This window comes from Anopheles nili, chromosome 3, assembly GCF_943737925.1.
Source record: "Anopheles nili chromosome 3, idAnoNiliSN_F5_01, whole genome shotgun sequence".
Classification (NCBI taxonomy): domain Eukaryota; kingdom Metazoa; phylum Arthropoda; class Insecta; order Diptera; family Culicidae; genus Anopheles; species Anopheles nili.
This window is the reverse complement of record NC_071292.1, coordinates 67,572,966-67,600,077: the sequence shown is the minus strand read 5'-3', so window position 1 is coordinate 67,600,077 and position 27,112 is coordinate 67,572,966. Positions and strand designations below refer to the sequence as shown.

The window sequence follows — 27,112 nt, the reverse complement described above, 5'->3', positions numbered from 1 at the left end:
CGTACTTGAAAAACAACTTAATTTGCGTTCCAAGAAGGCCACCCCTGGGATAGCGAAACACAAAAGCAGAAAAACATTTTTTTGTGTTGCTAAGTTGTTTTGACATTTCGTTAAGACAGTCATTGTTTAAAGTTGTGATAATTTCGATTTAAATTTGCTCTCTAGAGTGCACTTGAGGTGAAAGAAAGGTTATTTACCAAACTTGCGTTGAATAATATGTGTTTGGCACCTCAAAATGCTATTGTAGAGTCTTGGGGTGCTTGAAATCGAACCGTGGATTTAAAATAAATTACCGAATCACACACCGCTCGCTTGCCTAATTTAGAAACACTCACTCATTTTGCAACCCACTCTCCGCCCACGTGTGAAGGAACCCCAAGGATACTCCATAAAACACTTTCGAGGGGCGCACGAATTGAGTCATAAATGTATTTAACCCGCAGAAGTACAACCTCCAACCCTGTTGTACGGTTGTTTAGGTGGCAAAACAACCACCCCAAAGTGGTTATGGTGCTACATTTCGATGGTGTAGGCGGCATAAGTGTCGTTTTACGAGCTCCCTTCCGAGCTCATGCCCTGAGCACCTTCTCTAACACCCTGCCACTTGTACAGCCGAGCGTCTGCGAATACCTTCGTATTGGTTCCTCATTACTCGAACCGGGGATGACCTTTCCTGCTTGAAGGAACCTTTTCCCGAAACAGTAAAGTTCCGCTATCCCTGTTCACGGTACCGCCTGACCCTTGGCCGATCGATTTCGGGTCTTCCGTCACGAAATGTGGCTGGCACGAGATGCCTTTCGAGCTTCCGAACTGGAATCCCTAGGATGATCTTTTCGTAATTATGGTCCCCCGTTGTACTTCGCCCATGATTGCTCATTTTCGAAATGTGACCGAAGGCTCAGAAGCGAGCACTTTCCGGGAGCAGGAAGCACCGGTCTGCAGTCATCCATTTCAGTAATTCCATTCGTGGGGCGCTCGTTCGCTTTGTTTCTTACGCTTACCACACACTAGCCCACGTGGCTCGTTATCGTTACGGCATCGTTAAAAGCCCGACCCACCTACTCGATACGCGGCCGGTCGATGGTGGGGATTTGCTCGCCCGTTCGTCCTGCAACCGGGTGTCCTTGCGAGCCGTACCATGCGTCGTCTTAGACGGGCCGGAATTGTTTTCCACCGGGCGGTTTCTTGGAGCGTTGTTCGAGACAGGAAGCGATGGGTGACCGACAAATTAGCGTGCCGAGAGGGCTTGCCGGTGACAGGATCAATAAAGATGATAAATTATAATCGAAATAAATTACTTTCCGTGCCGTGGCGGGTGCGTCCCTTCGAGCTTTATTGGCCGCTGTGGGTCGGTTTGAACGATTCGGTTGCATAAATTGCGTCCGGCGATAGTAATTGAGATAAATAGTGTGAAACACTGGCTGAAGTCTTGCGAGTTCCGTTAGTGTAGCATTTCGAAGCGAATTAATCTCGAACAGCTATGTGAGAAAAGCAGGCTGGCAAGACAGAAAATATGCTGGGCTCTTTACAGCATAAGCCACATAATGGGAATCGTAATTAAAGATTCATTGAAGTAAAGACAAGAATATTGACTTTATACTAAATTTTTCATGTTTACGGTCTCCGATACACGCCATTTTCATGTTTACGGTCTCGCATACAACTTGGTTAAATTGTATTTAGATTTGAATAATTATTTTTGAGCTGAAAGGCACCTCCAAACAGCCGCAGAGAGCCTTATCCCGAGCAGACTCGGTTAAAAAACATTTTAAAGCGAACTTGGTCAAAATAATACACATTTCACTTAGATATGGATTTAAGCCACTACCGACAAACAAAGACTGTTACCATGTTATAATGAACAATACTGAGCATAATAGATTAAATAAAATTACGAATTATTGGTTATCAAATTACACTGAAAATCAAAAAAAATATATTTGATTCATTGAAAAGCCTCCGATTTCAAATAATGGTTATTGCTTGAAACATGATACGCAACCAAGCACCAATTATATAAATGCAAACACGAGTTCTATAAAAAACAACACCACAAACAGCGTCAATTAAAACACTCCCGTTCATATGAGTGACGCACATTAATTGTATTTCAAATCGTGTATTTGCCTGTCATTTCTCGTTGTCTCATTAGTAAACCACCGAAAGCATAGTAGGCGACGTGATCAATATGATTACTGTGTTTTGCAATCACGGGCTCAATCGCAACCAATTCCAATTCCACCGAAAAGGGGAAGGTGCGCACGTGACGTTCGAATAAATTGCCAACCGAAGCAAATATTCCAAATCTCGTTGAGTGTGTACGCATTTTGCTGACATAAAAAAAACATTCTCCTACCGTGAAATTTTCCACCGATGATAATATACTCCACTGGTGAGGATGTTTACGCGGCCACACCAAAAAAGCCCATGTTGTTTGCTCGCAACTTCATTCAATCGGCCGTGGACATTGGACTTTATTACCCTTTGGAGCTCGGTGTTGTGGTGTATCGTTGGCGGTTCGTTATTTTTGCGATTCAGTTTCACTGGACAGGTTGTGTGTACAGATCCACAACTGACCACCCGCTGTGGTTTACCTTCACCTGTCCGTTTTCAAAAGCATAAAAGTCTACCCCATCTCGACGGTGACCGTGTGGCACGTACCATAAAGTGTCGTTTCGGCCTCGAATCCCCGAGAACAGTGCGAACGGTTGGAGATTATAAATTATGATCCGCGAAACCGACCGACCGGGGACAGGAAATGCTGATCGTGCCAGTTCTGGTGGTTCGACGACGACGACGACGACAACGAAGGACACAGCAAGGACATGGCCCACCCAGCACGATCGCCAAAGTAAACTTCCGATCCGTTGTGGTGTAGATTTTTCCGATGCTTATTTTCTATTTCCACCGCCCCAAACGTCGCTCTAATCGAACGCAGTTGGGAATTGCGATCAACACACGCGGCTCGAAGGACAAATGGTTCTCGTTGCCACATTTTCTCGCGGGCGGTGGAAACCATTTCCGCTGCGGAACACCCCACCATGAGGGGTGATTAATTTAGCAAAATGGTAACGCAAAGAAAAAACCACATGAGAACGAACCCCCGTAAAAAATGCTCGCACACAAATCACACCGCTCGCTGCAAAAGCGGAAGAGAGTTTGGAACTAAAGAAAAACAAAAACGAAAAAAAAAGACATTTCCCGCCTGTGGGTTTTTCGTTGGGTGGGCGTGGAGTTGAAACAAACCCGAAACCTCTCACCCGAACAACATCCAGCGGTTCCAAGCGGTTTCAGAAACGCGTGGAATTGAAACACTCCCTCGCTTGGCGTGCTGCCGGTGTGGTATTGTTGGGTTTTCCTCTCAATGCGATATATTTATAATTCGCGACCGAGTGGTGTCCATGCGTGTGGGTGATTTTTTCGTTCATTTTACCCCCAGGAGTGGAAGTGCGTGTATTCCACCCTTTGCGCATATTTTTGCCTTTTTCTCTGTGCATTCCATTTTGTGCTACAATGCAATCTCAGTTGCGTTTGGAAAAACACACAGACTGCACTATGTTTGAGTGTGTGTGGTTTGTTTTTTTTTTAAATTTTCGATCGGCCTGCTGCCACCCGTTGGGGATTAAATTCATATGCCACGCTACTTTATTGCCATGCCTGGCTGGGAACACCGCCATAATTCGATACCCTTTAACGCGGTTGAAATGATTATGAGATCGTTGAAATCATCAAAAATTTACTCATAAAGAACGAGCTGATTTATATTAACATTTGATACCTTCTTTAAAGATAAACGTAAAGCTGTATAGATTATAAATAAGAGAAATGAATTCTCACTGCTAACGATGCAGAGTGTATCCTAGTTTTCGTTAGCAGTGACAAAAAAACTTCTCCAAAACTGTAGCTTCTTAAGCAGCCACATTCTCAATCTGCTCAAATTTCAAGGCGCTTTAAAAAACTTCCATCATCCCAACGCCTGACCTATGCACTCAACCGTCACATGGGATCGGTTTCTTCAGTCTCGCATTTTGCTCCCCGTTTAGTCACGATTGTTTGCGATGAACCCTCGGCAGTTGGACCTTTCTGCCGTTTGCATCGCGCCGTGATTAATAATCACACTTTGCGCGGGTTTGGCCACCTTCAAAAAGGCTCGGACCGTGACTAATGGCCCCAATTTTTCACGCGACGAGCCATCGGAACAGTTTGGACGCAAAACAAGACGACCGTCTAGAAAGTGTCTCGTGCGAAGGTCAACCCGGCACACATGCCGCTCTGATGGACGAACATCTTCAAAAGCGATGTGAGTGGTCTTTTTTCTTGTGCTTTGCAAGCAGCACCAGCAGGCAGCTATTCACGTGTGGGCGTGTAGCTCGGTGAAATCCATCTCTGTTTTTTTTACCAAAGGAAACGTTGTGGGACAATTTATCGGCTGTCAAAAATTAGATAAATACAACGTCGCATTTCTGTTCTTTGGTGAATGGAAAACCTTGCCGATCATGTTTGTCGTGCAATCACTTGTCATTCATCTTTTTTTTTCGATGATTCCAAGAATATATTCTCCGATTCGTGAGATGAGGTCAACTCTTGAAATGTGGCACAAGTAAAGCAAAATAAAAGGCCGTCCATTTTGGACACACATAAGCGAAACAATATGGCAAAAGCCCAATAATTTTAAATAATAGATAGCCTCTGATTTTACTTAGGTTTGATAATATTTCAATCATGTGAAAAAAGCCGATCCGTTACCAAAAACGACTTATTCTGCAAGATAAAAACGTATCCTGATTTCCTGCAGACTCCAATCGAGCGTCCATTAATGGAATGCAAATTTTCCTCCTGTTTGCGAATTTTCATCTTCTCGATTTCCAGTGAGAAAACTCTACACTTCCGTGAAGCATCTAGAAGTTTACCTGCTGGTGACGGTAGCTTTGAAATCAATTTTCTCTCGGTATGCAAGCTACGGTTAAACCTGGAACGATCGCTTCGTTTCATTCTAGTGGAGTCGAGCAATTCAATGCTATGAAGAAGAGTGGTTCGTAATTTTCAATGCAGAAAACTCAAGAGACTGCTCTCCATTTATATGTTGATAGGGTATTCTTGCAGGAAAATTATGTCAAGAACTGGAATGAGACAAATACTTGATAATTTAATGAACTTTGCTATATTTTTATCATTCGTTTTAGTTTAGTCTTATCCAACTCACAATCAATCAAAATCCGAATAATAACTTTATATACAGCAGGAATTACCTAAGTTATTGCATGGTATTTTTAAATTCCAATCAAATGAAGCATTGCCGATGGATAATTCATCAGTAGTTCGCATTGAGAACTTGTTGTCATTGGTTCAAATACAGAGTGGATTGCATTCTAAAGAGCGGTCTTTGATATTGGGCTCAATAGAAAAATAACTTGAGTATACCATGAAATGGAGACGCCTAGTACCTCGTAGAGTGCATCTGGCCTGCAGTTATTCTTAAGAGGAATCTGATGCGGAAATGAGATTTTGAATCCTATTTATTCATGATTACGGAGCAGGCAAATACGTACCTGCTGAAAGCCCAGATTCACCAAGTATAAGAAGAGAAAATCCGATACAGATTATTTATCAACGACAAGTGCTTAAAAGAACAAATCTCCACCAGCTCAATTGTTATTGTTGTGTTCACAGATTTTCTTTAATAAGCTAGACTAGCTGGACTAGCAAAGAGACATTTTTTTTACAAACATGATGTGACCTGCACTTGTTAGAATATATTTTTGATTCCATTTACATCGGTAGCGTTTGGCAAAAATCCACAGCTTAAGCTAACAGATACCATTCTACAAGGCTCACGATACGCTCTGAAATGTGTTCAATTTTAGATGGCATTCAAACATGGGTTTTCATTCATTTTCCTCCACATTTTGTGCCCGCTGTCAAACTCCAACCAGTTGGCTTTTCTTTCACCCTTCGTTACGCATTGAAATCGAGCAGAACATCATGTTAACCGTGTTCCGGGTGATGTTGCCGGGGCTGGTATGGTTTTTTTTTCTTCCTGTTGTTCCACACCACTTGCTAGAGGCGAGAAGAGCAAAATCAAACGTTGAATCGTAAAAACATACCCACGCGTGGAGAAAATATTACGCCAACCCACGTGCGGGAGAGCTAACGGTTCGGAAAAGTGACAGGATATTTTTATCAGGCATAATTATTCAACAGGCATTACAAATGGCTTTTCCCGGTTGGAAAAAATGGCCGTAAAACATAATTGAGGTTTTGAAAATTTTCGAGTGATATTCTGAAATCAACAAATGTTTTAAACTTTGTAGATATATTAGTATGATCCAAAACACATTCGAGTTTCAATATATATTTGCTTAAATTTCACACGTGATATATGTAGCTTATAGCTGCTGCACCAAAAACGCTCTGAAGACTAATACTATGCTTCGTGTACTATCATTACGTCGTAGTAACATATAATGGAACGTTAATTCTTCGCTAATCGTTGTTTCACTTCCAAAAACCACCTGTCAACGATAGTTCTTCAAAATCCCCTTTCCATACAAACTAACGTTAAAGAGCACGTCGGTAAAATTCGCTAACCATTCACCATCGAAACACCAATCCTATAAACAAAATAGATGGGCAAAGGTGCTGATGCATTCGCTACAGTGCCCGTTTTCCAAGCTAGTTCTCGTGGCTGAGAATGCCACTCCATGAAAGATAGCGCGCCAGCCCGTAGTGCTGTGTGTTTGCTTTTAATTATTAAAATTGCACACGGTGCCACTTTCGGACGGTGAAGCAGTTGGCTCTGAGAGTGCTTGGGAAGCGCTTGTTACAAAACTCAGCAACCCAGCAATGGCACCGGATGCCTGGAGCTAATTGGCAACATTCCCAACAACCGGTTGTGTGAGGGATGAGAGGTCTGTTGACAATCGTCGACCAGCTGCTAACAGCTAAAAGCAGCATCGCTTTTGCCTCCCCGTCGGTGACTTGTGCCCGTATTTTAGCTCAGGTGGGACTGGAATGTTTTGGTAATGGAAATAATTTAACCACTATGGCACAGCTAAGTTGCTCTCTCATCGGTGGTTGGGCGGGAAGAGAATGAACCCAAATTTAATTTAAATCAACCGAATGAGATTTCATTCACAATCGACATCAACCATCAAACACGAAGGATGGATAGAATTCCCCGGCGTGCATTCCCCTTTCTTCTTTAGTGATTTCTCAACGATTTCAACCTTTTCTGAAACTGTTCACAGAACTCATAAGCCACAAAGAGCTAGCTGGGAAAATTTACACACTGATAAGCACAAAAGTCAGCTATTTCCGAAAACATTTCCACCGAATTCTCGCTAGTGTCGGGGGAGTTTATTTAAATGCTTACTACCCTCAAGTAGACCTTCAAGATGAGGCTACCTCAAAATCCAATAATCAAGGGTTGCCCTCCGTTGTCTAATGGGATTTCTACGAATCTTGATCTTATCTTCGATAAAGTTCATTGATTGGTCCTTCATTCCCCCATAGAGCCGTTAGGTTTCCCGAAAACGAGCATGAAAATCGCGGAAGTATCTCATTATATTTGGTGAAGTATGAATGCGTTCATTGCTTTCTTGGTTTTAGTACAAAAAACACTTAAGATCAAAAAGCCGCAAACTCACGATGGAAAATCAACCTTTCTCCTTACAAAACAGTGATAAAACGAATTCCTGCCCATTCCGGCTTGGCGGTTGATTAGAATTTTAAATGAGTTTTTTAAATCATTTCTTCCACTTAGCCGCTTCGGTCCTGCAGCGTCGACCTCTCATCAGCGACTGTTTGTGTTTCCAATACATCGTATTCTCCAGCTGCCTTGCAGCTGGCGGGGTACCGTTACTACTCTTTCCGTGTTGTGTTTTCCCTCTCATTCAACCGATCCGAGCTTATGGGACACCTTCCGAGGTGCCGTATGCTTTGCCTACCCTGAAGAACGGTCAAAGTTTTGCCAACACACGTTTGCCTCGGTTCACGGTACTCTGCTGAAGCATGTCTGAGCATAATTATGAGAACGAGTTTTACCGGCTAAAAGGAATGGAAAAGTTGAATCGGAAAAGTCAGCAAACATCTATGGTTCGTTTCCTTTTGCGGGGTGCATAGACATTTCGTTGGGCGTTTTTCCATAGACGGCTTCGCTTTGCCTGCAATTGCACTCGACTTGTATTTTATATTTACTCCCACTTGTTCATTTTCCGTTGCTTAAGCAACAATCATTTTGATTAAATATTCTCCTCGAGAATTGATCAATATTTGCCTGTCTACGTTTAAGAAACAATGAAATTAATAAAGTAATTATTCACAATCGCATGTTGCAACATAAAACAAACACAAAATGCTCTCAGCTGCCAGTGTCATCGATACCGTGCAATTGAATTTGCATCACTCGCTACGCACGATCGGTTGCAGTTGATTAACGGCTGCCCTGATTATCATAGCCCTTGCGTGCATTTTTATTCGATTATGTCGAATTCCGATCCCGCTACGAGCGCCATTGATTATGCCATTGCCAGCACACTAACACTTGCGACTGGACTCCGATCGGATCGGTTCGAGTCCGATGCCGGTCATCGGCACCACTCCGGAACGGACGGAATGCGTGATTGATTGATTTAATTTCCATCTCACCAGAACGAAGGAAATCCAACAAACCCTCTCTGGTTGGCCGTCAGCTTTGGACCACCCGGCTAAGAATGTGTGTATGAGTTGTGGGGGAGTGGAACTAAAAATAGCATTCCCACCCACCCTGACCTTGTGACCTTCCGCGGCTAATGCATATGGCCGCGAGTGCAGCTGCAACTGCAAGCACCGCGCATACACGCTTCCAGAGGCAGCATACCGTGAGATCGGCGCCAAGGATCGCGCATGCATTAATTATCGCAATGCACAAATGTCGCTCGGTGCGACTTATAAAAATAAATCCATACCACAGAAGCTTGTGCGCTTGTGGGTCTGGGTTTTGCGTCCGACGTGAGCCACTTTTTGCCAGTTCTTTCCCCAAAAAGTTATGCCATAAATCATCACGACCTTTCGAGCTGAGGGAAAAACGAGAGCGAAAGAATGGCAAAAATTGAGCAAAAACACTCGACTTGTTTATGCCAGCGCAGCTCCAAGATTCGACCAGTGCCGCGCTTTGTGTGGGAGAGTGAAAAAGGAAAAAGAGAAAATAAGATTCACACTCCCCACACGGTACGGTGGGGGAGTATATTTCCCATTCATACACGTGCGAGCTACGTGTGTGTAAGTGTGTGAAGTGATTTTTTTCTTTCACCAGAAAGTACCGTTCGCTGGGTGATCCGATCGCCGGCCACATAATGTTTGTTTATTGTCCCGAAGTGCACTAATTGGGAGCAATTAATCAAAGGAGCGTTGTTTGGATTCGCCCAAGCATGTCTTCGGGAAAATTGGGGGAAAACGTACGCGAAAGGGGCAGTCTTTTGGCCACGCGCCTCCACCATCATCATTGCGGCCACACAACCGGAACGATGCGAAGCGAGAGGTGAACGGTTTTCGCACTAACTTTGGCCCAAGGACACGACACGCAAAAGTCGGAACGATCGAAGGCGAACACCAACCGGTCCGGTGGGAACGGACTTATGTAAATGGCAAACGGTCTAAGCGATCTTTAAACTTTGTACCCTATGAAAAATCCCTCGGGTGCCATAAAATGGTGCTTTGGGGCTTTTAAGCTTATTTGGCAGTGTTTTGGGCGTACGGTGAGTGGCGAAAAGTGAGCCTCGAAGGATTCAGGTGCTGTTTTAAACAGTCCCTAGTGGCTGTCAACGAGCACACGCAAATGCGATTGCGTTTTGTAACTGAGTTTGTGGGAGAGTTTCTGTTCATTTAGTGAGGGATGAGGTCATTATTCCGTGGATAGAAATCCTGCAATAAATTTGTAAAACATCTCATTTATCCTATCCAATCTCATTCTCCCACGACGAGCCATAAAAGTGCTAGTGACGCTTTTGCACATGCTGCAAAGTTAAAAAAAAAACAGTCCATTTATTATGTGGGCTGGATAGTTAAAGATGAAAAAAAGACGTAACATAACAAAAGGTCGAGGCATTCGTGAATCGCAAACATTACGGCATACTATTAGCTCACATCGCTGCATGATAGTGCACCATTACCAGCTTTCTTTGGTCTTTTACTACTAAGTAAAGTAGTCCACAGGCACGATTAGACAATGTAATTTTTGCACAAATAGGTGGATTGATCGCAACAAGAGACAGGTGAATGTTTGACAAATAAACTTTCCTGGATAGTTTTAATTGAACAAAAAAACATGGGCTGCAATATCTTAAAAAATTCTCAACGAAAAAAGCCTCTAAAGTAATTGAATATTTAGCGAAAGAGTGATCCTAATGTAACGGATTTAGTTTGCTTCTTATCCGTTTGCCGAAGAAAATAGCAAACATAAACCGAAAGCTCCTAAGAGCCTCAAATGTGTACGCGCTCTGCCCGTTGGGAGCGATCGAGCTAACGAGGCCAGCATTTCGCCGCCATTCTTATGCTAATGGGCACGAGTTGGCGGCGCAGAAAGCTCTTTTCACGAAACGCTTCACCAAAACCGGTTTCGCAAGTGTTTGCAGCAAACCCCCGGGTCGGGTAATGTGCCCGCTGTTAATCGAGCACCGAGACGGAGAAGTTTGCCTTTCCGAATAAAATCTCACCATGCCGGTGGCAAAAAGGACCGAGGTTGGATTTTCCTCTGTCCTGACCATGAACGGTGTGGATTAGACCATGCTGCTTTTTCCAAAGTCATCTCAACCCAAAGGACGAGCGGTTTTCGAGGGCTGAGCTCGGTTCCAATGGACCGTAGGCTAAAACTTTTCACCAACGGTCCCGTTCTCGATAACTTGATAAACAAACTCGACAGCTTTTGCCAACTCGAATGCGATCGCCGGCCGGGGTCGATGATTCCTTAATTTTGTTTCCTTTTTCACACTTCTCATCGAGAGTTTACCGCTGAAAGGGATGTTTTTCTAGTGCCAGCCGCAATCACACCGACGCTCGAATGTAAATGTTAAAACTCGCTCCAACTTTACACCGCATTTGGTACGAGGATTTCAAGGATCCAATAGGCGAGCGCGACCCTTACTAATGCATCGACGATAGATGGCGCTGTCGAACGATATGAGCCTGTTCGTGACACTTGTTGGAATTGGCTTCGCTTCTCATGGACTATGTTTCTTTCTCGTTACGTTTCTCTTGCAGATCTGCGAACGGCATTTGATCTGCTCGACCGCGACCAGGATGGGCACGTGACACCCGAGGAGTTGCAGTTTATGCTGCGCAATCTCGGCATTCACGTACGAGACGAGCTGATCGACGATCTGCTGCGGGAAGCCAGTCGGACAGGTAAGTCTTCCACTATGTCCTTGAGCAATTTGGAATTTACGTGATGGAATTTACGTGACGGGAATTACTATTTCACTTAAAAGTGATATGAAATTTGTCTAGGAATGAAAAATGATTCAAAAGAATATTTTTTTAAATATGGTTTCCCTGCTCATTATAATAATTAGATGAAGTGAAATATGCTACTTGGCCTTGGTCCGATCCACAGGTCTAAGAAAAGTTGGTCTTTTTGTTGCGCTTACGCATGAGTGGTTTCATTTTTGTGCAGAACTCCGCATAGTCCACATTTTTAAGCTTTCATCAACAATTTTGCAAATTAATGCCGACTCATGCACCGATAACGCCGCTGTGCTGTCGAGACCCCCGTTCGCGGACAAAGCTGACAGAATAAACGAATTTTAAGCGCTTGCTCACTCACTCGTCCTCTTCTCTCTATCTCCCGATTTTCAACCACCAACTGGTGAAATTTTCCAAGCGTTCTCGCGCCCATAATTTCTCGGGGTAATCGAGCAAAAGACGATTCCAGAACGCTTATCGGACGAAGCATCGCCCGAACGGACGGCACAAATGGCGCGCTCCATCCGAGCGGAACCGGATAGCGAACCGAAGGGCCAGTCACGTGCAGACCGCTTCCTTCAGGACGCTCAGGGCGATGCGAGGGTCGGCAAGTTATTTTATCGGATCGCGAACCGAATGGCGAGTAAATGCAGACGAGCGAGCATTTTCGAAAGCGCTCCTTACGAAGAATGAGCGAACCACCCAAGGACACGGTTGGAGGTCCTTCGGTTGCCTATCGGTTGATCAGGAGGTTGAGTTTTCCTCCCGTGAGGTTGATCGAAAGAAATGCCCCTTGTCCCGATAACGCCCTCGCGTAAACGAGTCTCGAGTGTCACCTTGGCGGCTTCACGACGCAGCTGAATCGTCTTCGACACCCGCTTCCATTGGCAGCCAGTCAATTGCGTCGTGGAGAATAATTTTCACCCGAAAGCAGCTGTTTTTCCAGTACCAAAAACGTGGCTGGTGCGTTTCCATTCAAAGATGGCGGTTTCCAAAGGCCCTCGTGCTCTCTCAATGCCAGCAATTTCGTTGCGGCAAAGCTGGGAGTTTCAAGAACGAATCACGCGTTTGTTTATTGCGAAGTGGATGTAGCAAACAGTATTCCTTCTCAAGGAAATTCTATTACCAAAACCGTTGATGGCCACACGGAAGCTAATGCTGAGAGGAAAAAATACCAATTATCCAACCCACGTGCCTCCGGAATTGCGTGAGGACGTTTCGGGTGATCGTGTAACTGTTTCATATAAATTCCTCGAGTTCCACCCACGTTGCTATCTAATTTACCTCGAGGCTAGCGGAATCCATTCACTCATATTTTACGTCGAAACCGATTACCCTTTTTTTGCAAGCATCATTTCGTGGAAGAAGCTCCAACATCTGCACGCCCGCCAATGGGAGGAACATGGAGGGATGAATTAGAAACGTTTCTCATCCCTGTCGCACGTAGACGTCCCATTTTCCCATCCACACGATCGGAATGCTCGTTCTCAAGCGTGACCCGATGTGACCCGCTGCTCCGTTGGGTCACGAATTCCAGTTTTGCCATTGGCATTTCAACCGGTCAGCTGGCCAGCTGCGAGAATGAGTGGGTCGCTGTTTTTAGCACTGATTTAAGCCTCGAGCTTACTACGAGCGCTTGGTGAGAAAGCTCTGGTACTTTTGTTCTCATCCCGGCACGTGCCATACGGCAACCAAGGCTCGCTCGAGGATGATGGCACCGGAACGTGGCGCGGAACGGGCTAGTTAATTCATGCATTCCTGATATGGGCTGAAGCGTTTGGGTTTAGATTTATGAGCGGGATTTTGACACAGCTGCCACTAGGCTGTCGTTGCCCGGGCACCGATTATGTGACCCCGGTAATGGATTATGGCTATGGAAAGTGGAACCGACGCTTATAATGTCGCCATTGCCAGGTGGGAGAATGGGCTCCCCCGTAAAGCCCCGGGGAAAGGAAATTGATTGCTGGCAATAAACATGAAATGAAAAGCTTTATCATAGCTACGCTCAAACAATGTGTGCGAGTGTGGATGTGTGTGAGTAAAATGATTAATGTACTCGTCGCAAACCTAAAGAACGCCATTACCATTGCTACAAGGGTGCTGATTAACTTGAATCATGTCGAGTGCCGCAAATGACTGATATCAAAGTAGATATGCTTTTAAGGATTTATGATACACAAAAATAGTGTCCAAGTAACATTCCAATTCGACAGCATAATTGTGGTTTATATAATATACTTTAGCTTTTACTTTTGGATTGAAAAATTCCATCCGAATTACATTATTGTGTGGCGTATGATCAAATCTTGTGTGAGGAATTGCTTTTAAAATTTATTGAAAGTAAAAAAACATATTGATATAAACTCACAAAGTAAAGCTTTTACCATCTCATCATGGCATTAGCAACTGATGCTTGCATCTTTGCAGTAGATGGGAATGGGAGATCCTTTCACTAATCCCTTCGTAATGACCAGTTCTCTTAAATCCACACATCCACATGCGTTTCTTGCGTTGATGCTTTTTAAGCAGAGAACATTCAGCTTGCACTCTAACCGGCACAAATAGAGCCGCTCTGGCGAGGGCATCGGAGTGGAAAATGGAAGCTCTACTCAGTTGAAGGTCAGCAGACAGCTCCGATCGATATGAAGACTGACACTCAGGTGTCGTCGTGGCGCGCTCGTTGCACTATCGTCTAGTAGTTTGTGCTTTCGCAAGAAGAGCACCACAAAACGCTCATAAACTACTCACGGTGCTTTCCGTCGGACCGGACACGACCCAGCCACGTCGAAGTATATTAAAATACTCCACCGTAGCTCGTACTCGAGCTCCATTGGTTTTCCCATGAGTTGCACGAAATGGTTGGAAGTTGGCTTCCGTTCCTCGTCTACTCATCGAAATCCAATCTTCCTAAGATGACAAGACGTCGCCCGACCGAGACGAAGCTGTGCGAAAGGAACCTCAAACAAACAAGCGCGCCATCCATACGCGGCCGGGACGAAATTTCCCCGAAAAGCATGATAAATGAGATCTGACGACCTCGCCGCTCTTCTTCACGCGTGTGCTTGCCCGAGCAAACTCGTTCGCTTCCGAGAAGTACGAGATTCATGTCACGCCAAATACGCTCGTAAAATATTGCATTTATTGGCGCGCTAGGTGGCTTGGGACGTGATTGGAAAAATGCGTTCCACCCATCCCTGGCTGTCGATTCAAATCCCTTCATCGCGGGATTCACTTGTTGGTGGGTTGGAGAGCTTTTTTCCTCTCCGGCAATGGGGTGGCAAGGCACGAGCGACGAAACCACCGCCGGAAGGTATTTTTCCGCGATCCACCGTAATTTCATGCTCGGTAAATATTTGCACGCGAATGGCTCATCCCTTACGCTAATGTGGGCTTCGAGCAACCCGAAGAATGAATCCATTTAGAACGCGTCCCGCGCACACCGGCTGCATTCCGATCGCTGTGGTTTCAGCCCTTCTGCTGCTCGAGAAGGTGTAATTTTTCTTTCTCTCTCTCTCTCTCTCTCTCGCTGTCGTATCGTCAATCGCCGGAAGCGGCTGCAACGGAAGGATCTTACATTCCGTCTTATCCTACCACCGGAAGCCGCTCGAACGGAGGTATCTCGCTCGGCACCCTCAGTGTGCCCTCAGGCTGGAGCGTCTTGCCAAACCGCGACCTTTTTGTGCTCGGATGGATGTCACTTGCCGCTCAAATTGTCATGTTAGGGCGCATAATTTATTTTGCCACCCTAATCGGGCGCAACCCGGACAGACCTCCGGTTCCGGCGGGTGGAATTCTATCTCTGTCGACATATTTTCTTTTTGCGATAAATTTTCGCCAACCCTCCTACTCGGAGAAGAACTTCCGAAGATGAGTTTCAATCAACTCGTGCTGTGGGCTTTTTTTTTCGCATTCCATTTTCTACAAGCGACTGGGCGCCTCCATTGGAACGGAAAAAGCTTCCCTTCACATCAAGGTCTGTTCTGCTCGCTTCGTTCTTGATCTTTTTTTCCCTCTTTTTTGTGTCATGCTTCATTTCTAAAACACTTGCCCCGAAAACACCATCTCCCTCGAAACGACCACAATAAAACGAGACTCCTGCCTCCGGGTGCCATTTATCGGTCGCGTGAAATCCAACCCCACGCCCAAAGGGTCACATTCCGATGCTTTATTCGATTAGGAAATGTGATCGGAATGGGGAACGTGAACGGAAAACTGCGTCGTCTTCGAGTGATGCGCAATCGCGTCGTTATCGGGGTTCACTTGTCGGCTTTCGGGTTCAGGGACACGCGATTGGTTACAGTCGTGGCCTTGCATGGGGGCTCGCATCGGGAGCCCATTTGATCCTGCGGGAAGTGCCATCGAGCACTGGCTGGAGCTCTCACATAAAAATGATCCGCGTGGCGTTTTCCTCGCTCGTAATGGGAATGGTGCATGTGAGACTGAGCCCATTTCGGGATGGTCGAGACCGATTTTATTTGATGGAGAAATTTGATTGCCCAGCTCGGTATCTCCCGACGGGGGTATTTAGTGCTCGATGGGGTTGGAACAGGAGATGAGAGTCCCAAAATCCTTCACACAATCGGGTAAATTTTGAAAGGGAATGAACATAAAAATGACCATTCGTACTTGCAAACTGACCAAATCGTTCACCGAATACAGACTCCCAGTGTCGAGGAAAAAAGGGAACTTCTTACTCGACTCAAAAACCTATCTTTTCGACCCAAGCCAGCCGCTATGTACATCAATGTGCATGGTAAACATGTGTACAATCGAATGAGGATGTAAAAGTGCACAACGGATCAGACACACGGTAGCATATTGCGCTGAATGCCAATGAGCTAGCCGGATCGTTTCCATACTAGAAGACCTATTCAGAAGCATCCTTCCAGGGGCACGCACACAACTTACGTACCGCTTCATCCCGAAGTCATCAATCATTGTGCGCTTCTGTTGATGAAAATGCACCGGATGAAGGAAATTCCGGTTCTCCATCGATCAATCGCCGACTCCTCGAGCTCGTTAGCGTGTCAAGGAAACGCTCGGCTTCGTTGGAACGCTTGGATATCGTATATTGTTTTTCGATGAACGCTTATTCATGAAATTTTTGAGGATTTTACCACAATATTTTCCATAAAAATACCTTCTGTTGTAGCAATCGTAATATTGTTATGCTCTATGATATGCACTGTCTATAAAATGAATTTTTAACAAATTTTTATATCAAAAGAAAATGCTGAGCAACCAACCAAAGCCAACATTAGTAAACTGGACTTTTTGAAAGTGCGATAATATTCCGTTTAATACCATGAAACATTCACCAAATTTTCTCCACGACTAACACACATTTGAAGTCGAGATAGACGCGTTTATCTTTGACATTTACGGCACCAGCTTTACGACCGTGCGCTCTTTTACGCTCGCTCGATATTATGGACCACATTTCTACGCTTTCACCAGCCAACATTCTTCAACGGCAGCTTACGTTCGCTCAATTAAAGAGCATCGGTTTTCTATCGGTTTGTGGCGATAAATTGCCCCGTACAAGTCCCACGCTTGTCCCGAGGTAATTGCCCGTTTACTTCACTATCGCCATTTAATTTGGATTTATTTCCGACTGCGCACCGGCAACCGAATGGCAGCCGTCTCGAAGCAACCAGCGCCCCTAACGAGCTAATCGATTGCTGCAGGCTCGTGTATTGTGGCGAGAGCAAATTTATGCATTGCTTTTCTCCAAGCCGATCCGATGGGATGCATGATCAAACCGGGGAGCCAATTTTCCACCCCCTTCGGGTGGGACACTCTTTTATGTGTTTTCTTGGCATCCTGTGCACGAGCCATTTTCTCACCCCCATCTACGCAGGGGTGCCTTGGCAGGCTCATAAAAGAGGATTTTCAATTCATCTCGCGGCGGCAACGCAAAAGGAAAACAATCATAAATTTAACATCAAAGATTTATAGCCCTTCGCGCCCGTCATTCCGCAGCGGTTCGAGCGGTGCCTCGGAGAAAGAAGGAAGCCGAGGTTTCCACACGCTCAACATGTTGGCTTTCCGTTGGCAATTGCTTTTTCCCGACCTGCCACCCTTTCGACCGAGTTTCAGCATTTTTTTTGCTGCTTCTCCTTCCCTCGAGCGCTGCTGGATGCATTGTTTCGAAGCTTTCGTGTTTTTTTTTGCCCCGGTGAAAGCCCGCTTTTCGCCGATGAAACCTTTGATGGGAACGTCCCACGCGCACGGGCCAGCCGTGGCTGGAAAAATGATGAATCGCACCGCATGCAGCACGCTCAAACAGCCACTCCGCACCGAACAATAGCTCAATTCACCGGGGGTATTGATACAAACCGGTGGCAATGTTGTGAAGGCAATAAGGTGAAGGGGCGCAAAAAAATTGCTGTACAACCGCGCACTATCAACGATGGTGACAATCCCTCCGGGACGCTGCTCTGAGCGTCATTCGATGGCATTCGATTGAAGTTGCCAGCCGGCGCGGAAAATGGTATCCGAGGGCCAAGGGCCAAGTGCCTAGGGCCCCCGATGGGACTATATGAATACGTTAAAACTTTGAACACCGTTGACAGGCGTGGTGTGGCGTAATAGATCAAATTGGAAACTTTGGTTAATCTGAAATAGCTTTCCGTTGCTGCTGCTGCTGCTGCTGCTGACACCGGTTGTGGGTAGCGGAATGTGTTATGCTTTGTTCGAGATCATTCTGGCGTACGATGTGTGATGCCACGAACATTAAAAAACGGAAACAGTTCGTAAATTAGATTGTAAACTTTTGAATCTGACACACGAGCTGTTTGTTGGAATTGGATTATAGCGTGAAGGATGAAGGATACCCAGCAAACATCCAATCCCCTTTGGGTTTACATTGACAAGCTCATTTGCTTGCTGTTTGAATGCAAACAGATTTTTGGTGAATTTGAAGTTCGATTTTACTTAAATTGACATGAAATTAACTTATTTTTCGATACCTCCTTAAAGAAACGATTCGTTTTTTTTGTCAGATAAATATACGGAGTATTTTAAAACAACCCGGACGCCCACGTGCAGCCTTTTCGTTCTTTGATCTCGTAACCATTTCGTTCACGCTTCTTTGATCGTCAATCACAAGCGAGTGCACTAAACACCCCGTAAGGTGTGTAAAGTTCTGAAGCAAAAAAATAATCCGTGTGTTTTTGCTAAATGATTGCCATTACTGTTCTGTAATCCCGTTCTCCCAGAAGTATTACGCCTAATTGGATTGTGCATGCTACCTTTGAACATGCATGAGCTTGCTTTATTGGGTAATTTTTTTAAAAACAACTCGTTATATACTCAAATTAAATAACCAAAGTTTGATCAGCACAAACTTAACTTAAACTCGATTGAACGCCAAAACAAATCCCGATCCTTATTTGAAAACACATCAACCAGCTCAAGTCCCACTCTCGAAAGCTTATCCGCTCGAAAGTTACGATGATGAGGTTAATTATTTGTTAGTACGAACTAAACCAATAAGCAGACTGAAGCGCCACAACGAAACGAAACAGCGTACCACCTAGCCGCCTAGTTGATTGTAGCGTTAGCTTTCACGGTTTTTCGACCACCAAACCGTTCCGGCAAACGCACTAACAACCCGGCACAAATGTGTTTCACAATGCTAACGAGCTTTACCAACTAATGAACCGAGGGCTCTCGCCACCGTTTCCTGTGACGCATGCCTCAATTCGCGCTCTAAACGGACGAAACTTTGATGGAACAACGCGCATTATCCCGGTGGTTGGCTGGTGGTGGTTTGTTCGCATACGGAAAAGCACTAATTGTAACGGCGTGTTAATAACGGCGAGTTGATGGTGGAGATTGGGCGAATAAGAAAAGTACGCCTTTAACCCACCGAAAGCTACCTGAAACTTACACACGTGGCAGAAGTGGAAAATCCCTCGAAAAAGCTCCCGATAACGTATCGAGCGATTGGAATAATCCCCCAATTCGTTGGCTTGGAAATGCCGAATCCTACAAAATCATGATGTACGGCGATGTCGCAACGAGCGCCTGCTCAGGTGAATCCGGTGGAACAATCGAAACGGCTCGTTTCCATCAGCAATGATGGAATCTCTTCGCTCTGATCGATTGATTCCGGTTCCGACAGCGAGCGTACAATCTTTCGAATCGTCTGCCCTCACGCGGTCGAACCGCTTCGCACAAATGTGCTAACAAAGCAAATACGAATGAAATTCCAATCCCCTATAGGCCACCGTAAGCTTTTCCGCACAGACGGAACGAAATAGAAATGTTTGCGAATGAGCTTTTTATTTCAAACATCCGGCTCTGTATTTCTGATTGCCTCGACAACTCCGGAGCCTAAGCAGGACCGGCTGGGTCTTAAAGGCAGATGTTCTCTTGTGCGCATCTGCTCGATGGATGTTGGAAGAGGTTTTTCAACGTCCTTCGAACCTTTTCTTCGTTTAAACATTCCCCCAGTACGATGTGAACCTGCTTTGTTCACAATAACTGTACCCAATGTACAAACATTCGTGTATCAACCGACCGATAAGATGTCCTTGCGCCAATGATAACACTAATTAACGACACCAATCGAGTGCTGCATTCAATCAGAGCGGCCACGCATGAAGCCTTCTTTCGCATACAATAGTGATTAACGAGAAACCAACGAGCCGGACCGGGGCTGCAGGGTGACAGAAACGATCCCTTAATGGAGTCCATTTAATTTTATCGGTTGTCATTACATGCTTTGCATTGAACTGAACCGCCCCGTCGTATGTGTGGGGCGTCTTTAATGGTGGTGTCACAACTGCTAATGTCTCGGCTCGTTTTATTGGCCCATTTTTATTAACTACCGATCGTCCTTCTTCGAAACACTCGAATGCGGCTGCTCGGGCATGCTATGGGTCATCGATGTTTAGCCGCGAAGGATATTAAAATGTTCATTCATTTGAACGGCACTGTAAATAATATGTGTGTGATTCATGTTTTATGTGTTCAAGTTATTGCTATGTACGATGTAAATGTAGCAATCTATACAACTCGAAGGCTTATAAGTTTTTGATAGGTCATAGCAGAAAGAATAGATTTTATTTTAAAAAAATGCTAAAAGTATTTAACTACATCAACTATGACTATTTATAAGGACAGTTTTACTATCGAATTGTACAAGAGCATCGAATATATCAACATAAAGCAATTGAAAAAGTATTTTCATGCGTTCGATTCAATTCGATCAATTTGATTTACTCAACTTTATTTACGCAAAGCTAAAGTCTTTAATGATTCATAAAGCTCTGCCAGCAATCATTCTTCCACTTAAATATAGCGCATTCAAAAGCTCTCAACTTGAAGGATACATACAATCAGTAAATCAAACAAAAACACACCCTCCCAAAAACTCAACATCTCATCTGTTGATTCAAGGAATTAAATGGCAGCTTGATGCGCCCTTCCCAAAACAGGCAATTCGCGCACCTTAGCAAACAATTGCCTCGCTACGATTTCGCCTCGATTGGTTTAGTGATTTTTCGTCCCTCAGATCGATCCCTGCCACTTTCGACGCTGTGGGAAAACGATCGCTTCTAGGAGAGAAAAACTATTCCTTCCGGCTTGTGTTCTGTGCAGTTCATTCCCGCAGAAGAGACCCGACGGAGGAGCTGAAGAAAAAAATCCACTTCAAAAGCGCTCCATGGCATCCGCCACAAAGGCATCCGGTTTGCTGCGCTGGTAACCGGCGGGCACAAGTTTCTCACCACCCAAACAACCAAAGTTGTGGGCCAATTCGCGTGTCTCACGCCGTTATCGATAAAACATTGCGGAGTCGTTGGCTTTAAAATGTCAGCTCGTCGGGCGAAACTTTGCACTACGCTAAGAACCTTCGCTAAGAATCCAAACCAGCTAAAGCTAATGGAGGGTGGATTTACGCGGCTCCTGGATGAGCTGAGTTTGGCAAAATTGTCAGCTGTAATTACCGGTGGAACTGTTCAGCCGCTTTATCTGCGTGCCTTACCGTACCGCTGGGAGTGCAATTTCATTCCGGTTCCCGCAAAGCAAATGTTTCACTGTGGAGCAGGAAAATTATGCAGCAGATAGCGGCAACATTGAAGAAAGTTGGCTCCCAAAATGCTGCCCAAGAAAGGACACAGCTAGAAAATGTCCTCTCGCATTTTATTAGAACGGCTCGCGCGTTTATTGTCCGAGCAATGATATTAATTTTAATATCCAGCACGGGACGCAGAACGTTCTGTCGGCCCGTGGGTCGCTTTCGGAAGGACGATGGAAAGGACAAATGTCGTTTCGGACGAACCAACCCACAAAAAAAAGGTGGAATGAGTATGCAAATAAACGGGACCCAACGCCCAACGAAGGATGGCTCGGGACCTGCACTTCAAACGGAAAACCCTGGCCTAATGAAGCGGGACCCATCTCCGCCCGGAGGGTTACATTATTACGGGTTTTCTTTACCATCTTGGGGTGTTTTTTCTTTCTTTCTCTCTCTCTCTCTCTCTCTCTCCCGCTTTTTCCCTTGTGAATGCTTGTCGCGAAACGCAAATGTATGCAGGTCCTGAGACGTCCTCCGAGTGTGCCTTCGTGCGGAAGCGATTCAGCCCATGGTAGCGAAATGAACGGCGAACAAAATAACGCAGATCGCAGCTCAGAGCATTTTCAACTTCAATCCCGGCTAATCTACCCGCCATGTCTTATTTTTCTTCGCGCCTTTTCACACCCAATCTTACGTGTTTCGTTTGCATCCATTTTTTTCTCACTCTCTTTCTCCCGTAGGCAGCGGTCTAATAGACGAAACAGAGTTCCTCCAGTGGGTGGCTAGAATACAGGCCCTCAAGGACGACAGCAACACCAGCAGCAGCAGCAGCAGTAGCAACAATCCCGCCCAGTCCGCCGACGACGATCTGACGCAGGATCTGGTGGCAGCGTTTCGGTAAGTGCGTCCCTTCTGGCCGTTTACTCTCCCTGAGGGCAAGCATAAGCCCCGCACAAGCTGCTTACAGCTGCTGAGCCAAGGTGCGCCTAATCAAGCGGCACCGTTCGCGGTGTGATCGGGCGTTAGGAAGCTCGCCAAGTCAAACCGACGACGCGCCGTTTGGTTAGAGTGGGAGGATTTTGATCCGACGATGAATGGCGATGAGATGCACCGTGTTTGCTTTCATGAAAGGAGTCCTTTTATTTCTGGCGTGCCTTTTGCGTGGCTTAGCGTGTTTGGTTAACTTAATTCAGGATTGATTTAAAGCTGTTGGCTTTCATTCGAACCTTCTGTTCTGTTTCATTCGAAAGCGTGGTGAATGACGCTTTGGAGGCTAACTTTATGTATAGAATTTTGAGTATTTAAGCCGAGTTTCCCACTTTTTAGTGCGGTTGTTTTATGAACTTTCTTATTTGCGGAGTGGAGTTATTTCTCTTTTGTAAATCATCTGCAGTGCCATAAAGTGCATATGGAGCATTTTACGACTAGCGATTTAAATCACGCTCACTGACTCTTCATCCAACGATTCACTCGTAAAAGCGATGACGCTCCGAATCAATTTTCCTTCCCGCTATAAAGCGTTTCGATCTCTTTTTATTTCACAACCCCACCGAATGACTTACTGCGTGCGGGTCATTTGGCAGTAAATCCCTGTTTTAAATTGCGCATAATTGAAACCGGTCCATTAATTTAAAACATATCCGCGCCCCAATTAAACGTGCATCAATTAAGCTGTTACCGCTGGCTTCGGTTCTCACATTGTTCCCATCCTTTGGCTCGCAGGGTATTCGATCGCGATGGCAACGGGTACATCACGCGGGACGAGCTGAAATCCGCCATGGACATGATCGGCGAGAATGTGACCGAATACCAGCTGAACGAGATGCTGGAACTCGCCGACGCCGACAAGGACGGCCGGATCAACTACGAAGGTGAGTTTTCCAGCCCGGCTTCGTCCCGGCCGAGCTCAGCACGCATTTCATACCCGCCTGAGTGAATTAAACCCATTCATTCCATCGCCTGGTTCCACATTTTCCCATCCTGTACGTTTTCCATCGCTATTCACGCCTTTTCGGGAGAAAGTGGGCATTTAAGCAGGTGCGTTAGAAATCGGCAGAATCATTGCGGCCTGTTACCTTCTCGTGCGACATCATCATCATCATCATCATCGTCATCATCAATCAAGGGACGCCGCTGGTCGCTAACCTGCGTTTCGGTGCATGTGCGGTGTTTTATTCTGTCTAGCTAATAGTGTCACCATTTACCACAAGGGTTTGGTGTTGGTCGGAAGAAAAATACGTTTTTTAATCGCTCTTGAATGGTACACGTCCTTTGAAGCATAATGCAACTAGCAGCTGCTGTTAGAAGCTTGGGATTATGCACTCTGCAGATGTGTAAATAATGAAATGTGAGTTGCATGAGGAAATGCGCATTAATTTGGATGGACATCGAATGAATGATAACTAATTGAATGCACTTATTTTGAGCACAAATGTTTTCAAGTAGCTAAACAAATTTTCAAACATGAGTTTTCTTTTAATTTAGTTAGGCGAAAGTGTCAGATTATCAAAGGGTAGGTGTTGTTAGCAAGCGTTGTTAGGTTATCCGGGAGACATTTTCAAAATAGCTAATCAGTATGGTTCTGATGCACATTATTCAAAACTGTAGTATAAATTTAAAAAAAACAAGTGCTACGAACTTTTGATTCCAATAGTTAGTTTTTCCTAACAAAAAATTATAAAGTTAAGTAAAAGAAAATGAATGTCATTGAGCAAACAATAAGATCATTCTTATTGCGTACACACATTTACGCGTTAATCTAAATTGTAGCTTAATCATAAACGTTAGCCGGTTCCCGGCTGTTAATGATCGCTCATAAGGAAAAACCGTAGTGAAACGATCATTCTCGGGTTGTGTTTTAATTAGATTACATCATGCAGCAAGGCAAAACGGAATCTTTCCACACGATTGTGTCGCTGGCAATGGACGTTTCACCGTCTGTTCTTCGGGCTGTATCTGGTGCCATTCCGAGCAAACACTAATCCCGTAATGAATCACAGCAGCAATTGGACTTGGCTTCGTCTGCCTGGTTCAGGGCTCACATCTCAGCCCAACACCGGTTCGAACCGTGAGTCGCTGCTACTGGTTCGGCGGAAACAAAGGCTGTGTCTCGCCAGGACAACAGTAAACCGTGGCCACCAGCCGTGTCAGCGATGGCTATCCATGATCGTCCACACCACAGAGCCCCAACATTATCCGGCCATTCGAATTCGGTTGAGTCACTTTTCCGGCAGTAAATTGCATACGCCCGGTTAATGTGTTCATTATCGTCCGTTCAGCCACACGGTCACTAAATCAGAGGGGGCAACCCTGGTGGTCATGGCGGATTATATGCTGCGGTTGGTGCCACCCGCTGCTTTCACCACTTTGCTGTGGAAATGGATTCCTCGAGACCCTCGGCCTCGGCCGCTCCTTGGCCTTGAGCGGGTACCCAGAGCTGGTTGGGTGTTGTGAGGACATTTTCAACATTTTGTTGCCATTCCCTTTCGTCCTTGAGGCGGTCGTGAACCCAGACACTCGCATTCGCTCCCCACCGAATGTGGCGGGGTGGCATCGATACCGATAAGCGAATGGTGGTGTTAATTTAATTAAACCCAGCACCATGACTATCCTATGCCACCCGTTTCTTGTGCCTGTTCTTTGTCCTTCACGGATCGGTATCGCGGTTGCGGTTACGGCCACTGTCCGCATGGGCCTTGGCCTTCTTACTCATCGTGGGGGTTGCAAATGGTGTGAAGTTTATTGTACACTAAAATTAATAGGCCTCCAATTAAACCGTTGAGGTGCGACCGGATTCTACAACATCGACGGAACCTATCCTCCGATGCCATAGGTCCCGGAAGTCGCATGCGAATCACAGGTGGTTTCAGTTCATGAGCTGATTTCAAATTGGCAAATTGCGAATGTTTCGAAGCCCGAGGAAATATGCTAAGGGTAGAGAGTAAAGGTCTAGCTAGAATAGCCACTGTGTAGCGGTCACATTCTCTAATTCGTTTAGTTAATCTTACCGAGTTTAATCGACTCTTTAAAATAACTAAGTGTACAAAATTGTAAGATAGTTCAATTCCTTCATATACTCTTTTCACGGATAGTATGAATACCACCCTGAAACCAGAAGATATATATTCTATCAACTCAATTCGCCGACTTTTGTACAATCTACTCACAAAAGAACAGTTCTCTACCAGCATATTATGTATATAAACTTGATGAAGATTTGTTTTCAATTAACGCAACTCCACCGACCGAATCACATGCACAGTCACCACCGTGTGTAAGCCGCCTTCAATGCCAACACGCGATTTGAAATTACATCCAGCGTTTTTTGTTTTGTAACTTTGTTTGACCCATGAGTTTGCTGAGTTATGTGTCCAGCGGTGAAGCATGTAGAGCCGAGAGAGAGAGAGAGAGAGAGAAAGCACCAGACCAACATTGTTTGGCTGCATTGGCACTTGAATGAAGTTGCATCCCAGCAGGCGAAAAACGCCAAAACCCTCAACCGACAACCGAAAGCTCGGTTGCTTCATATTGCGGCTAGGCATAGTAATTTACTTTTTTGTTTCGTGTTGTTAACGCTGTTCGCTCGTGCCGTGCCCACGCGGGCCATTGTGCAATTTTTCGGTGATGGTACTGCTGCTGTGTCCTTACACTGTGTTTGTTTTGTTCTTTTTTTTGTTATTGCTATGCGAGTAAAGTGTGTTTGACCGCGCTCATGAGCTGATGGCGCTGATCCTCATCGCATTGCATACCGATCACATGGAATCGTGTGTCCGTGTCTGGAGTGGGCCTCGCCCAAAACCCACCCGATGCCCGTGCTCGACTAAAGCATCGATTGAACTGTGTTTTCTATCTTTTCCAGACTTCCAGAACTTTTTCCTTAACAATTTCGACGCCCTGGTCCCGCCGCCCAAGAAATGAGGGCAAACGTGCGGTTCCGGCTTTGTTACACTGACGTGTACGAGAGAGAGTGTGTATGCCGCGCGTATGTGTGTGTGTGTGAGTGTGTGTATGTGTGCGGTTACAGACACACACACACATACACGCATTCACACACTTTTACCGAAAGCATCTGGTGCTGCAGCGCGGGGAACTCCACACCCCAACAACCAACACCAGCCGAATGCAATCACGTGGCAGAGCCTGCCGACCTCCCTCACTAGTGCCCGAAGTTTTCCCATTTTCCTCGTGTCCTGCCGCTCCTTCGAGCGAGTGGCGCCCGCAAAACGGATGCGCTCCCATGCTGTGTTAGCCGTAGGATGTACATTTCTTAGTGCAGTTAGAGTTGGTATTTAAGTAAACATTTCGCGCGCAGGGAAAAATAACCGTTAGTGTGTTAAGCAAATGGAAGTATTAAAGCGAGATGTGTAATTTCCGGTCGCTGTAACCCCAAACGAGGGCGAGGAACTTAGAAAACTCACTCCCAGGATTCGCGGCGACTGTAGACGATGGTAGGAGGTGTGTAATAATGGATCGGTAGGTCGGAATGGGAAATAATAAAATATATACATATATAACGGCTGAAGAAAAAAGTGACACCCGAAAGAGATCTAATTAATGCGCGAGGGTTTATTTGCATGCCCAATCCGACTACATCCCTTGCCCCATTCCAAACTCCCCTTCCTGAGGGAGCTTTTCTTTATCCACAAGTCA

At 45.4% G+C, this 27,112-nt stretch overlaps 1 protein-coding gene across 1 annotated transcript in view; it reads left to right on the top strand.

Annotated features, from left to right (window-relative positions):
- The window catches only part of LOC128727522 (calcium-binding protein E63-1), a 41,154-nt gene extending 14,712 nt beyond the window's left edge, over nt 1-26,442 (top strand). Inside the window, exons 2-5 of the mRNA XM_053821441.1 lie at nt 11,236-11,383; nt 22,208-22,360; nt 23,186-23,334; nt 26,322-26,442. Of these exons, the coding sequence (XP_053677416.1) occupies nt 11,236-11,383; nt 22,208-22,360; nt 23,186-23,334; nt 26,322-26,380 (509 nt within the window). The 3' untranslated portion in view covers nt 26,381-26,442. The remainder of the gene's footprint in view (nt 1-11,235; nt 11,384-22,207; nt 22,361-23,185; nt 23,335-26,321) is intronic.
- Nucleotides 26,443-27,112: the final 670 nt, after the last annotated feature.